The 15,717-nt window shown below is 42.4% G+C and overlaps 1 protein-coding gene across 4 annotated transcripts in view; it reads right to left on the reverse strand.

Annotated features, from left to right (window-relative positions):
• Window positions 1-7: 7 nt before the first annotated feature.
• The window catches only part of ABAT (4-aminobutyrate aminotransferase), a 50,515-nt gene continuing 34,805 nt past the window's right edge, over window positions 8-15,717 (reverse strand). For all 4 annotated transcript variants that reach the window (XM_039560221.1, XM_010392198.3, XM_019281551.3 and 1 more), the window contains exons 6-16: window positions 13,013-13,062; window positions 10,233-10,313; window positions 10,031-10,123; window positions 9,592-9,654; window positions 8,993-9,056; window positions 8,195-8,343; window positions 6,869-7,006; window positions 5,526-5,693; window positions 4,641-4,787; window positions 3,513-3,624; window positions 8-2,207 (exon numbers count right to left, since the gene is read on the reverse strand). In XM_039560221.1, the coding sequence (XP_039416155.1) occupies window positions 2,086-2,207; window positions 3,513-3,624; window positions 4,641-4,787; window positions 5,526-5,693; window positions 6,869-7,006; window positions 8,195-8,343; window positions 8,993-9,056; window positions 9,592-9,654; window positions 10,031-10,123; window positions 10,233-10,313; window positions 13,013-13,062 (1,187 nt within the window). In that variant the 3' untranslated portion in view covers window positions 8-2,085. The remainder of the gene's footprint in view (window positions 2,208-3,512; window positions 3,625-4,640; window positions 4,788-5,525; window positions 5,694-6,868; window positions 7,007-8,194; window positions 8,344-8,992; window positions 9,057-9,591; window positions 9,655-10,030; window positions 10,124-10,232; window positions 10,314-13,012; window positions 13,063-15,717) is intronic.

Genomic DNA, 15,717 nt, shown 5'->3' on the forward strand with positions numbered 1-15,717 from the left:
CCCTGGAGAAGTTCAATTATAAATATTTTATTTAAGAATATTGATTACACGATTGATGTCATTTGTTATGAATCTGTGTACAGTTACTAGTTACACCATGAAGTGTACTTAAGTATTTGTTTAAACATTTATTTGGCACTCTCCACAGTATGCTGTAAACAATATTAACTTTATATGCTTCAGCTGCAGTGCTTCCTATGTATTCTCTAACGATTTCATCAACATGTTGTACACAATTATACAGTTACTGAGTGTCAGTAAAAATTATAAAAACACCTAGAGTAGTTATAATAAAAGTGAAGACGTGGTAAGACTTCAAATTACTGGACCTTTGCTTCTGTAAAAGTACAAGACTTGCTAGAGACATTCACTAAAACTACTGCACTGATATGTTGAACAAACTAATTCCCAAAATGCTGTCAAATCCAGTTCTTGGTTTGACTTTCCTTTTGCTGATAATACGCTTACGAGGACAGCGATGACAATGAGGTTTTGTTGAACACCAATTTTTACCGGTCCTTCCCCCAGATTTCTACAACCTCTGTTCAAAAACCTGCTCAGGTTCTGCCTAGCTGGTACCAGAGTTCTGCTTTCTGCAGAGGTTTACAGAAATCCCACTGGGTTTAAAGCTGGCAGAAGTGACTGTGCTTGAGTTTCCCATACCAGTACTTCAAAATGGGAAAACCATGATTAACGCTTCTCAAAGCAGGTAAGGAACCTTTTCACATTTTGGTAGCTGTATTAAAACATGTAAATCTTTTAACTTCTCTGTCTCTTATTATGTACTTAAAAATTGTGGTCAGGTCCTGATAGGGCAACTGTAAAGTCCATTGTGGTCCCTGTTTTTGGTGCACAACAAAAAGTTAAACTTAGTAAACAAAATCCAGATGCTCACCAAGAAAAAGAAAGGCACCAGATCTAGTTCAAGTCAGCCTTCAGCAAACAGTAAAGAGACATCCAAAACAATTCTCTGAAGAGAAACAAATTAATGAACCGTTGACACATTTTTTGATCCTGTGGCTTTCTAGAAGATCTCTGAAGTATTGATGATTTAGAATATACTATTAGAACAAAAATAGAATTACTTTGCATTATAAATGTGCAGTCAGGACTAGGCCTTCACTGTAGTGGCTCTGATACCAGATAATGGCTAAGATAAAGCACTTCTGCTTTAGTTTTACAAAATACCTCAAGTATTCGTGTAGAAGTTGTAATAGATAAATTAATGGCTATTGTGTGTTCTGGGCAAATAGTAAAATAATCTGGAATCGTTCTAGACTGCTGGCAGAAGTGGAAGAATGTGCTTTGCATGGTTCTCTAAGCTTTGTCAAATTACATACTTCAGGGTAGAGTTTTCTCTGTACAAGTCTGCTTGTAAGAGAAGTCAAAAGTTTTAAAACTCATCCATGATGAGGACAAAAGGACAAGGGCTTCAGTGCCACTTGCAGCACTGCAGGTGTGGCTGAGGGCACCAGTGCCCCTGAAGCAGTGAGTGCAGGCTGGGCAGAGCTGACAGTGCCCTGATGCGGTTGGTGTGGCAGATGCCTGTACTCGAGGGAATAAAGCTGGAAATTATTCTTTAAAGTACTGTGCTTGGCAGTGGTGGAAAGTAGAGCTTTCCTTGAAACACTGATTTTATTCCAGCTGCCATTAGAGAATGGCACTCTCTGTGTGGCTCTGCGTGTTTGGCCACAGTTGTTGTTGCTTCTGGACACAAATCTACCAGGGTCACCTGTGGAAACAGACTGTACCAGGTCCTGTTCAGACAGTGGAGAGTCAGGGACATGGCTGTAGGGAGGATTCTGCAGTTAACATGGCCCAGGCCAGAAGAGGGAGGTTCTAGGGAGTGCACCAGGCCACATTTTCTAGGGAATGCACAGTGAGGGACAGCTGCATGTACCTGCTGGTGACCAGTGCCAATGCTCTGCCTGGGGCACGTGTGCATGGAGCAGCTTGCCTTGGGCAGGATTACAGACAGAACACAAACCTCAGTTTATGACTTTACACTTATCTTGTAAGTAGAGAAGACATGAATTAATGCAAACTAATTTCATAATCAGCTGTTCAGTGCGAGGGAACTGCTTTTTACTTGAAGTTTGCTAGGATGTCACTGAAAATGTTCAGGAAGAGGTGCGCGTGGTGATCCTTGAAGATCAGTGTTGGACGAAAACGAATGGATCTGTCTCCACAGCCTCCCAGAACAACACCTGAAATGAGCACAGAATAGGTCTTCAAGTCATTTCCATGTTTGCCAAATGTCCAGAAAAATTCAGGTCTCTGAATGAGGATAACCTCACTGTGGTGGGCCAGCAGAAGCTCCCCACATCCTGCTAGCCACACCATGATACAGCGCATTGTGGTGTGAATGGCCTCAAGCTTCACAGCAGCTTAGAATGACACTGTGGGTGTGTGTGGGTGTGTGCCTGGAGCTGTTATATAAACACTTGGAGTATTGGGACTAATCCTGACAGCAATGGAAAGAATCCATCCAGCACAGAGATCAAGCAGCATCTGAGATTTCAGAGCTGCAGTACTCTGCTGGTTAAGTATCTCGGTCCCACAACAAGACACAGGAGGTTTCTTTACAATTTGGTTTGTAAACTAATTCATTTCTAATGACAAAAAGTTAAAATGCCTCAGTGCCAGCAAACCACTCCCTGCAGTGCTTTAAATGTACTTTTTAGCCCAAAATCAGTTCTTGGAAATGTCTGAGCAATGAGAACCCATATTACTAAGCTGAGCTTACCCTGCCTCAAAGCAGAGCCTTGGTTTACCCACAACAAACCACTTGCCTTGTCTCCCTGTTGGCTTAGTTTCCAAGAAAAAAAATGGTGTCTTTTACACTCTAAAATTTTGGTTTCACCACAGTTTAGATGCACTCTGGCTGCTTCTTTCAAGAGATAGGAGTAACAGCAAAACCAGACAGCAGCAAACACAAGGCCCACACACTTAAATTCAAAGAGAATGTTAGGTGTAGATACCAAGGTTCCCCTCCTGATACCTGGGCCTGTCTGCAGCTGGTAATAGTTCTGTGGGAAAAGAGGGATGCCACTTTAGATCTGTGCCCATTTTAGGCACTCATACTTCATCATTAGGTATTCCTAGGTATAGGAATTACATATTTATAGAATTCACAGTTCTCCTCCCTGTGTTTTCCTGAGTGACATTAACTTTCTTCTAACTTTCCTGTTTCTAGAAGTAAACCATGTCCATGGGCACCTAAGGTCACTGCAGAGGACTATGAAATTGATGTCACAAAAACTCGTGCCCTACACAGATCTCTTCCAGTAACCTCAGACCTGTAGACACTGGTAAAGGCACACACCATGCAACAGACTGCTCTCAGATCTCTGACAACACTATTTCCAGAGAAGTCTAACCACAACTTTGTCATTTCACTGCTGTCCTCTGATACTGAAATACACATGCACCATATGAAAAGGAAAATGTAAAGCATTACCTGTGCTACTGTTTGTCACATGAAGCTCATCCACACATACAAAGTTTCTTACCTTTGTTTCTGGCTATTGTAATTAACTTGTTTCTAGTTGCATCATTTGGAGTGTCAAACGAACAGAAGGTTCCTCTTCCTCTCACTCTGCTGATGAGATGGGGGTAACGAGCCTGCAGAGAGAGGAGAGACAAGCACATGGCAGGTGCTGCAACAGAGGGCATCTGGTGGCAAGCCTGGCTCTGCCAGGTGGAAACCCTGATGCCTCCTCGTTCCGCTGGAGTGGAGCCTCACACAGCCTCACGTCCTGCTCAGCCTGCAGAGCCCAACACAAAGCAGGGAGGGAGAATGAATCTGGCCCATCAGCTGGGTCAAGTAGCATATTCTTTGGAACGAGCCTAACACACCTTACTTACATCTACAGTGGACTCCAGGAAAACCTGAGCATAAATCATCTGCACTGGGGCTAGAAACCAGCTCATTCTTACCCTGCACTGAGACACCTGCCAGTAGCATCTGCATCACCTACTCTCAATTACAATCCTCATCGTTTGGAAGAGCAATCTTTTGGATAGAACTAGTTGTATTCTGGCCCTCCAAAGTATGAGATTATAGTATTTTCTGTTCTTCTGCCTGCTGTGTCTTAAAGCTGTGGAGAGAGCAGAGACTGTGTCTGGGATTGTCCTGTGCAAAATGCCTTTGGGAGGTGAGCACCACAAGCCTATGCTTAAATGCCTGACTGTAGAGCTCCATAGTAGAAGCTGTCAGGAATTTCCCTTAAACAAGGGAGGGAAAGATACAATTTTCTTATTTCAACAGCCCAGCAGAATAGGAAAAAATATGAAAGCATCTTCCTTGAAAAAGAACTTTAGGACAATTAAATACCAGCTGCTTATAGTAACAAAACCTTCTACGAAGTAATTTAATTAGCTGCAGTTCATACCTGAAGGTATTTTGGGAACTACCCTTTATACTGGATTAAGCTATATAAACCCAGCATGTTTAAGTCAGTAAAAGAAAGTTGACTTCAATTCCAAATGACACAGTTATTCAGGCTCATGTTGAAGTTATTATAATGGTCTAGACCCCAGCTGGAGTTCCTCAGTCCAAGTGTTTAAAATGGATGAGGTAAGATCCTACCTCATCAGGAAATTTCTCCTTCTTATCTACAATCCTTCCAGATGTTTACCTGCAAATCCAGCAGCCCAGTCAGCAGTGCTTTCCCAGCATGGGTTGCATTGTTTAGAAGGTCTTCTGTTTTAATAACCTTAATGACTTCAGCAAGCATAAGGTTCTTGGATGGATCTCCAAGCCAGGTGTTAAAAATCCGATAGGGCTTGGGAAAGGGTGGAAAAAAGAGTTGTGGAACATGTTAACAGGCAAATCACTGTAAATTAAGAAAAGCAAGGCATCACACTGGCAATGCAAACGTGGTGTATGAAAAGGCATGCACTAATCTCACCAACCCCCCTGTTTTTTATCCTGTAAAGCAAAATCCCACTGCCCTGCTGAGCTGAAACACGGGGTGACTACTTCATGCTTCTCATTTACTGCACTCTGCCTTGCTGCTCTGACGTCTCATTGAAACGCAGCTATAGATGACAGGAACTAACCATCATCTATACAGGCTTTTACATCAAGATTTATGTTCTTCCCCTTAATTCTACTTTTTTTTCATTTATTACATCTAAAATGTCATTAGTGCAAAGAAGAAATCTTGCTGACAAAATCTCTAATGCTGACATATAGGCTCTGAAGTTCCCAAGTTGCCCTACAGGACAAGGAGTGAGTTTGTGGCTGGATTTTGTACTGAAGCTTTGTTCCATTAGGTTAAACTCAGTTCTCCTCTCCCCCCCACCAGCTTGATCACCTTGGTGACTGACAACAACTGGAATAAAAGTGAAGAGGTGATGACAATTGTTGTGTGAGCACACAGCAAGTTTCTATAAAACAGCAGCCCCATCCAGCTGGACCTGCACTGCTGAAGGAAACCTTGTCCCTTCTATGCATGTCACAGTCATTCCTCAGGGGGTCACCAACTAGCACAGAGTTCAAGTTTCATTGAAAATCTTACAGCATTTGGCCTGAACTCCTCTTTGTGGAAAAATCCTCCTGTCATCATCTTCTTACTGAATGTCACCACATCAGCTGGGTCATCCAGGCCCCAGTGCTCGTGTGCCCAGAATTTCCCAGTGCAGCCGCCTCCCGTCTGCACCTCGTCCACCAGGAAAGCACAGCCATGCTGCAGAGACAGATGTGAGGAGCAGGGAATGTGAGCCCTCCTTCCCAAAACAGAAACACCTCCCTTAGTGAACACATAAACACAAGCTACTCACAGGCAACACCCCTTCCTCCTCTCCCTTCACTGCCCCAACCTTCCCTCCTCAATCCCTCCATCAATGCCACTCACAGTGTGTTAGATTTCACAGTTAAAAATCCAGCTGTTTTTTCAGGAAGGCACTAGAAACTTGTTTTCTACCTATACTCACAAAGTACATGTTTTTATATAGTCTTGAGCATTTCTAGAGGATACCTGAAAACATCTGGGAGGAGCAGAGGTGGCATTTTCAAAGCCCCTGAGGGAAGCAGAGTGTCATTTCTAGGGGCTTTGTTTTAAATATGAAGCCTCTGCCACCAGTCTGAGTAGGACATTGCACAGAGGCAATACCAGCAGCATGAGCTGTTCAGTTTAGGGGGCATGAAAAGCTGCCTTTTCAGACGTGTCTCCTGAAAGAGAGACTCATGTGAGCTGGCAGTGTGGGGTTTTTATGTGAAGGACTATTTTGTACAAACTTTGTGACAGGGAGAGCAAGCTACATCACAATACTATGTTTAAAAACAATGGTTAAGTACTTTTGGCAGCATCTCTTCAGCACACAGATGTTTTGAGGATGAAAAAAAGCATGGAGTAGGTATTACTGAAGGTCATAGCTTCTAAATAGGTAACTTTATATTCCAAGTACCAAGACATCTGTCCTTTTCATTGTTTTATTGGAACATCAGCACTATGGCCAGACTTAAGTTGTGTTTCAGCTTTTTTTTTGTTTGCAATTAAAAACATGTCATTAAAAATTTATACTTTTCACAATCCGCTTCTTCAGAAATTGAACCTCCTCAACCAACTAGCATTATCATTTAAAGAACACACCCAAAAAATTCATAGCTAATGAATCAGAGTAATTTCTCTATCACTCTCAAATTAGAAGATAATTTATTGGACTGAGGAAACCATTAGGTGTGGATCAAATGGAAGAGAGCAGGCATTGCTTGTATGTGGTACATAACTACCCTGACTGCTGCTAAGGAGGCCTGTGAAGCCCTCCAAGAGCCTGGGGCAGGGCAAAGCCTCTGGGGACACCCAGAATGTGTGGGTGCATGTTTAGCTACCACGGAGTGCACAGAGAAATGTTTTATTACCTTTCTGGCAATATCTCGTAGCTTTCTGAAGAAGTCATCTGAAGCATGATTGTCCCCACCCTCTGACTGTATCGGTTCCACAATGATTCCAGCCACAATCTTCTTCTTTTTCCTGTACTTTACAATCAGGTCTTCCACCTGTAAAACAAACATTTATGGTACGTTCTCCTTCCAGAACATTTGCACATTTCCTCCCAGCAAGATTAAATCTCAGCAGAACTTCAACTTTGCATAGACATTCCTGGCTCTAAAGGTACCAGAAGCACAAAGGATTAACAAGTGGTTCCTCCAGCATTTAAGACTGCCTTCTTGTTCCTGAATGGGTTTAAATCATGTCCTAACCACACTGTAACTAGCTGCACATTTATCTACAGTGCTGTGAAAGCTCTAGCCAGGTTCAGCTGGCAGTGTGGTGAGCACTACTGCAGCTCACTGTGCCACTGCTGTCATTCCACCTAAGTGATATGGAAGGGGATAGATTTTTGTGTGAGAAACCAAAACTCTGCTAACATATTAGAAAAGGTAATCTGGAAAATTTACTTTTTCCAGTCACTCACTTCAGATATGTTAAAATTAATCAGATGAAATAGTGCAGAAATCCTGTTGTTGTAAGGGGCTGATAGATAATTCTCATTAACCTCATAGTGCCAGTTGCTGCAATTAGTGTTGTGTTCGTGCTTGAAATCCCCCTCACAACTCTCAGGGCCACATCCCCTGCAGGCTGTGCAAAGCAATGGTTTCCAAAGGGGGCCAGTAAGCCAAGCACAGACTTGCTAAGAAAACGTTTGGCTTTTTGGTTTGTTTTTTGTTAAAATAATGGCTCCCAGCATTGCATTTCTCCCACCAAAGCTACCCTGGAGCAGCCCCAGGGAAGCCATTTGCTGTGCTTTCTGTGTTCTCTGAAGTGAGGCAGGTTTGGCTAAGTGGACTCGCAGGTCCATCCCTGCATGATCAGAGCTTTATGCCAGAGGCTGCCACTGAAAGGTGAAAAGGCTGAATTAGTGTTGGAGGTTCTCTCTGCAGAGAGGGTTATCCACATTGTGCTCTCTCTCAGTCCATGGCCCCTTGGCAAGAGCTGGGAGACAAGTTCATTGTGATACAACGAAGTTCTGAGGTGAAATTCCACTTTGGTATCGCTCATGCAGCCCTGTATTCCCAGTAAGCTGGCAGGGAGAAAGGTCTGACTGTAAACAACAGTGAATGCTGGTCCAATCACAGGCTGTTCCAATCCCTGAAAACATTCTTTCAGTGAAAAGCACTAATCCTACCAACACTATTCATTATTTCAAATCGAAAACAACAGAAAGCTGCCAGTGAATTTTTTACCTCCTCTAAACAACGGGCTTCTTCCTGTTGATTCTCTTTCACAAAGTCTTCCAGGGGATACTTTAGCCTTGGAAATGGAGCAATAGGCCAGTCCAGTGAGGGAATGTCCAGTTTGTGAATTGCTTTAGAGTGAGTTGTAGCTAAGCAACCTAAATCCAGAGAGGGAAAAATTAAAACAATAGCTATCTAGGAACAATACAAGAAAAAAGCTACCACGAGTGAAAAATGGCCCGACTATAGAATTCTATTAAATGCTGTGTTTTTACTGTCTTCTGAAATACTGGGTAATTGGATTTAGTCAGGCTTAAATGGATTGCTGTAGATTTTAAGCATCAGTTTCCACATGCACTGTTCCAGAAAAGCAGGAGAACCTCTGTCAGTCTGAACAGGTTGCTCAGACAAGGTGGGTTTCAACCCTCCAAAGACAACTGCTCACAAAGTTCACAGTTGCAGCACTCTCAGGTAAGATGCTTAGAACAGGGACTGAGCTGATATAAGCCAGTAAAAGTGAGTGACAGCACGTTTGTGGGGATTTTACCCCAGGAGTTAGATTTTCACAAGTATAGACAGGAAACTGCAGATTCAGAATGAAAATAAGAGCCCGTCTGAAAAGAGTTTTTCAAAAAATATAAAATCAATTCTGACTGTCACTCAAACATTCTGTTTCAGTGCTAGTGGGGCTTCCAAGGTAAATGTTAATGAATCTCTGTTGTCTCCACTGGTACTGTGTGTTTGAGGACAAGCACAGTGAGCTGGGGGTCCCTGCAGTGGCTGAGGGGGGGACAAGGGACAGCTTACCCAGGGTCCTGCCGTGGAAGCCGCCCATGAAGGAGAGCATGGCGTAGTCGGGGCAGCCAGGGGGCTGCAAGCAGAGCACACAGTGGGGTCAGCGAGGGGCTCACACACCCCCTCACTGCCCCCTGAGCTCCTTTTCCATCAGGCACCACGAACTGTTACAGCCCTCCCTTTAACAAGTACATTGGTCACACCCTAAAGCCTGCCCCAGCTCCCAAAGCCCGGCACTGAGGAGTCCTTGGTGTTTCATGCTGTGGCCTGACATCACTGCACAGGTGAGCTCACACAAGTCTGAGCCATCAGCACAGTCACCCCTTTTTACACAAATTAGGAGCAGCTTTTTATTGGGTGGCTGTGCCTGGGGGTAGTATTGGGGCTGTGGGGGCTCAGCGAGGAGAGGCTGGGGCTGCCCTGTGCTGGGCCCCCGTGCACTCCTCATGACCCGCTGATATTTGTTGGGAGCAGTCTGTATTTCACCATGTCCTAAATTTACAAAGCCGAGATTCCACTTCACATGTAGCCAACCAAACTTTTCCTCCCAATCTTCCATTACAAGCCAAACCAGTGATACATCTGTAGGTGTGATAATGAACAAACATTACCTGATTAATCATGCAAGATTCCAGTTCTTCTTTTGTGACATTATTATGGCCCCTCTCCTTGTTCTGCAAAAAACCCAAACAACCCAACATGAGTGTTCCTGTAGTTGTAACCAATGCATTTATGGCTGAACCACAAACCAGCAATGCTGGTATTTAAGACTGGAGTAAAGAAAGACCCTGACTATGGCTTTCACATGCTGACTGCAATCTGCATTTTTCTTTATTTCCTTTTCTTTATAACTTCTGAAGTTGTGTCAATATAAAGTAAAAGCTTAGACAAAAACATTTCAATTAAGATTTTATACTAGATTGAATATAAAGAACATCATGAGCAAGACAACCTCCAAGCCCCACTTTGTTTTACAATAACAATTCTGATGATGAATAAATACTCATTTCTACATCTAAACGTACAAAAACATCTTAATGTTTTACTTACTCTGTACCACATGAATATTGCTTTAAAGGCATTTTCATTAGAGCAGGATCCACAGGACATGGTCATCACCTGTGACAGACCCTTAGGAGCCACCTGTCAACAAAGACACAAAATTACTCTGAAATATTGAGCACAAGTGTAGTGCAAAGTGATAATAATTGTGATAATAATAGTGATCAGTCCACTGGTATCTCAAACTTACTGAGAGCAAAGACTCCTTCAGTTTTTCTGTAAAGTTCTCTGGAGGTAAAATCCCTAGGGCAGGTCTGTTGATAAAAGTGCTCTAAAAAGACAAAGGAAGAGGAATTGTTAGGTCTTACTATCCCAAGGAAAATATGTTGACATCAAAGCAATTACATTTTATTCTAGTTATAAATACCAGGCAGAAATCTGTATCATGGCACAAGTAGTTTTGAGATAGGGATTAATATTCCTGCCTTAGCATATGTTTTTCTGTCTAATCCTTACTACTTTATTCTTGCAGGACACCTTAGGAAAGGTGCATGCTAACTCATACTGACATTTTCTCTTCAATATTGCCATTTTAGTTGCTCAATCTGCATTTTCCTTATATACAGGAAATATGCTTAAAAATCTTTATTACTTGCTTTCAGTTTGAGTAGCTAAATTCAATTAGGGCAGCAGCATTCTTATCCTTACTGAGCTTCAAGACAGACCATTTTGGAACACTGGGAAGGTGGAGCCAGGCTCTTCAGTGGAAGATGAGGAGCCATGGGTGTAAATCAAAGCATGAGAAGTACTGATTTGGGTAAAGGGAAAAGGTTTTTCTGCAAGAGAACAGTGAAGCAGTGAAACAGGCTGCTCTCCTTGGAGGTTTCCTAGGTCCCAGATAAAGCCCTGAGCACCCTGGTCTCATCTCACAGCTGCCCCTCTTGGAGCAGGAGGTTGGCCAAGAGACCACCTGAGGTCCCTTCACTGGCACTATGAACTGGCCACATCAGGATTCACACCTTTGGGAAAGGTACTTCTGGTGTCAGTGAACAGCCCACACAGGGGTTTCTGTTGCCCACAGAGGGGTTTCTAAGGAGCAGCTCTGGAAAAAGCCCCTCAGCATCCCTGGTCCACTAATGGAGATGACTGTCACATTTATGCAATTAATTTAAATTGTGTCATGGATTAAAATTAATTCATTACTGCTCTTAGTCTTTGTGGGTAATCTTATTTGATTCATACCGTGCTACTCTTTATTTTAAATTAAATTTTCTCAGAGAAGGACAAGGTCAATAAATTTGCCAACTACCAAGCACATTTGCCCTTTTCTTTTGTTTGTTGTTTTTCTTGTTGAAAAATAATGGCTGAAATTAAAGGCTGAGCTTCAATAACTTAAGTCTCAATGGGTCTCCAGAGGGGACAGACAGCCTCCCCAAAACACTCATATTTTCCGTGCAGCTCAAGATTGCACATTTATCAGCATCCTTCAGTCTTTCTCCTCAACACGTCCTCATTCATTCCAAGAAGTGAGGCACAGCAAGAGGTGTAAGTGGTCACACTGTACCTGTAAGGACATTTCATCAGGATTCTTAGGGAACACCAAGTATCACACAAGATAGAACATTGGATGAACTAGAGCTTTGTAAATTGTTCAAGTGTCTTACTTCCAAAACACTATTTCAACAGACTCGAGCTTCAAAGAAAACCTAAGCAAGGATGTTACTGACAGGTTAACACCAAATTTTTGTTTCGTAGCTATGAGAAATCTTACTTGACTTTTTATCTCAGTTCAGAAGTAAATTTTCATATCAAGTTAAAGAGAGAAGACATAAATTTATTGTGAATTTGATTATGGGTTGTCACAGTCAACTGACATTTGCCATTAAGCAGAAAAGTGTATTTTTCTTTTGTAGTTAATGAGACACCCAGAACTGAGAAAAACAGAACATTGACATCAAGCTGCTGTGGACTCAAATAAACAGATGCACATTCTGTGTTTATAGCTGTGGAGAATTACAGACAAACCAAATAAAAAGTCCCTCCAGGGAAACACCAATCCCTTTGCTAACACTAACCAAAGTTGTGCCACTTGTGTGGGACTTTGGAGGAGCCCCTTCACTGCAAGCTGCCAGGAGTGTTACCTGCCCTTGCCCAGTGGGCAAATCAGCAACTGCCAACAGCAACAGGGCTTTTTGAGTTTTTATTGGTTTTGGGATTTTTGTTTGTTTGTTCTTTTTTGTTTTCTTTGTTTTTTAAATCTGACTTTGCCTGCTGCTGCATTATAATGAAAATATTCTTCTCAGAAATCATCTTTATGAGTTAATATAAGTATTCGTAAATATTAGACCTTCCAAAATATCCAGATGTGCCTTTGATAACTCCAGCATTTCTAGTCCTGGTATGTTGTTGGTTTTTTTGATTTTTTTTTTTTGTTTTGTTTGTGGGTTGTTTTTTTTTTTTGGTTTGAAGTATTTAGTTCTGGGAAGGGCAGTATTTCTCATCCTGAAGACATGAATATTCCATAAACGAAATCAGCTCAGGGAGCTCAAATGTCTGCATTTCATTGCTCTGCTGGAATGCACTCAGGAGATGGGAATCAGTCACCATCCCCAACTTTGAAAAAACCCTAAACTTCCCACAGCATTCCAGATGTAGGGCACCATGTCCAAGATACTGTATTCTCTCTCAAGATCTTGTGCTTGCTTTCAGGCTCAAAAATCTCCACTCAGAGAACATTACTAAAATGGCTAATTGGAGACACTATGTTTGAACTATGATTTAAATGTGGCTGCAAACATATCAAGTGCTTGCATCACCCAAATGTTTGCTTTTTGTAAAACATCCCAGAGGCTTTGGTGTCTTCTTAAACACTACAAAGCTCTTTTCATCTAGTGAGAAGTAAAGCAATCAGATCCTATCATACATGAAATTGAATTATTAGCATTCACTATCAGTGTAAGAAAAAAAGAGAAAGCCCACAACAAGGAGGGAGAGAACTCCTTCATGTGCTTAATGTTCTAATTCACTTACCAGGTTCTGTGGCTGCTGCAAAAGCTTTATCAGAGACGGATGGCTGTAACCTAATTAAAAGGAGCAAAGAAAGAAAACAGTCCTTTCTATCTGGTTTCAGTAAAGTAATGCAAAGCATAATCTAGAGAATAACCATAACTTAATACTTGACTGTTTCTGTGTAACTTGTATACTTTTAACTAATAATAGGACTTCTTTTGAAGCAGGACAAACCTCTGGGCTCTTTGTCCCTCACAGCCTGTCTGGGTGCAGGGCAGCCTCTCCAGCACAGCGCTGCTGTTCGGAGCCATCACTGTGGGTGCACCAAGCTCACGTGGCACACCCAGCACAGAGAAGTCTCCAGCAGCATTGTGCCCATGGCTTGACAGCACTCCTTGACACCTGTGGCAGCTGGATGGCACTTGTCACCACTCTGCTCTGCAGTGCTCTCTGAGCACACCCTGTGCCAGGTGCTGCTGAACCCGACTTTGAGGTGTGCATGCCTCAGCCTCACTGTTATCCAGCCTTTCCCACATAAACACACACAGTTACTGCAGGCTCGGGATACAGATTTCACCCCTCACATGCAGATTCTTGCACGATCATCTCAGTCCTACCAGAAGGAAGAGGCTGACTGCACAGCCAGCCATGCACTCAAAACCCATGGGCTAATGAGCACCTGAATCCCTGCCCTGCCACAGCCCATTACATATTCCGAGACACCTGGCTGGGAATCTTCTCTTCTCAGTCACAGATTTACATATCTCATCTGTGAATCACCATAAAAAACCTGTTTGATAAATTGCTGTCTCCTGCTAAACAAGGAGGTTCTGCACTTTTCACTTCCTCTCATGACCAGCTTTTTTTTTTTTCCTTCCCATTTCCTTACTTTGATAAACTTTTGTTTGGAAAAAGATGCAACAATTTGTCCTTTTTACTAAGAAACTAAGCTTCGGTTTTAACACAATGAAGGTGCTTAATTTACACCCATTGACATTCTACAAGACAACTTGCTTGCTTACAGGCAAAACCAATTTATCTGCTGTAAAAAAAAAAAAAATCTTCAAAGGAGGCCAGAAATTTCATTTTAAGGCTGATCTCTAATGTATGAAATGCCAACACCAGAGATTAACATCATCTTTTAAATTTCCTTGTAGAAACAGTTGGAAACCTCATTTTCCCTATTGCTCAAGAAGTCAGACCACGCTAATTGTGTTACAAAAGCTTATTGTGCTTCTGAATCCATATTCCAGTGGAATGACAACAGCCCTGATTATCCTTTTTGAGCAATGAAGCATTAGGCTACTGTGTTAACAAATCAATTATAAGCTCAGTTTTGAATATTTTAGCTGAAAATGAGAGAATATCCATATTGTTTTAGTGGCATGTCATGCTGATAAATCTGTTAAAGTTATTATGAAGATAATAATAGTGGCTATTTGGGACACAGAACAGCTAAATCTGCATGGCATCTGCTGTCATGGGAATGGTTGTTGTTCAGCTAGAGAGCTGTGTCCTTGAGAACTGCACCTGTGGCTGCCACTGAGACCCCCTCTGAGAGCAAATCAAGTGTTTTAGAAATCTCCAAAGCACACAGAACTTTGTTATAAACAGCGACCATTGTTTAGGAAGCTCAAGGATCAACTCTGGTATTGATTGTAAGAACTTGTAATCCTGTTGCTGGTGTTACCGTATGTGAATGTCTTTGTATCTTCTCTTATGTAACACAAACTTCTATTAGCCCCAATTTACCCTTTTGTACCCCCACAGAATATTCCTCCCCCTTAGAATCTGTCTCCCAATCTCTTCACTTCAGGCCAAGTGGCCTGGTCTTCCTCCTAACACTCCCTCATCCTTGTACCTCCTCAGACAGGCTCCAGTGAAGGAAGAGAGGATCCTCAAAGCCCAACTGCTGTGAAAGAGTCAGGCTGTGTGTGACAGAAGCTGAGCTGGCCCGTGGGTTCAGTCAGGAACTAACACCAGGGAGAACTAAATGCTTGAATAGCCCTTATGTAACTGTGGTAGACAAGTCAAACAGCTCCAGGCTGGGATGGCAAACAGGCACTGACTCGTTTCAGTGCCATGACCAGCACAAGGGTTTGCAGTGTTACAAATCCACTGCCAGAGGTGACTGAGCTGGCTCCAAGGGAGGGGCACCTGATCCATCACTCTTGCTGTGTGTCTGGATCAGTGTGACAGGAACATGTATGTCCTCCAGGCTCATGAATGTGCCTGTCTGCAAAAGGAAAAACAACCAGAACCTGCTAAAATAATGAAATGGAGAAAGCCCAAAGAATCATTTGAACTGAGCAGCAGGCTGCTGTCAATAATATCAAACTATACCTCTCTGCATCTCCCCAAACAAAGCAGACCTTCCCAGCACTGAAAAACACATTGTTTCATTTGTTATTCCAGGATGTTTGCTGGCAAACACGTCAATAGCATCCCCCTTGCATTTAGCTCCATGGGGTTTCTAACTCTATTAGACAGAATAGATGCAGGATGAAAGGACTATGCTATGCTACAACTGCCCAAAAAAGTGTGGTAAAAAGCTATTTTAATTTTTGTTTTTCAGCAAGAAACAGCCCAGAGCATCTTTGCCTAGAGGTTTTTTATACTTTGTTTCTTATCTCTCCACACGGACACTTATTACCTCTCATCCTCTGCTGATAAATATATTCTACTGTAACAGATCATTATTAAATCTTGGAGAGTCCTGACAGATT

This window comes from Corvus cornix, chromosome 14, assembly GCF_000738735.6.
Source record: "Corvus cornix cornix isolate S_Up_H32 chromosome 14, ASM73873v5, whole genome shotgun sequence".
Lineage (NCBI taxonomy): Eukaryota > Metazoa > Chordata > Aves > Passeriformes > Corvidae > Corvus > Corvus cornix.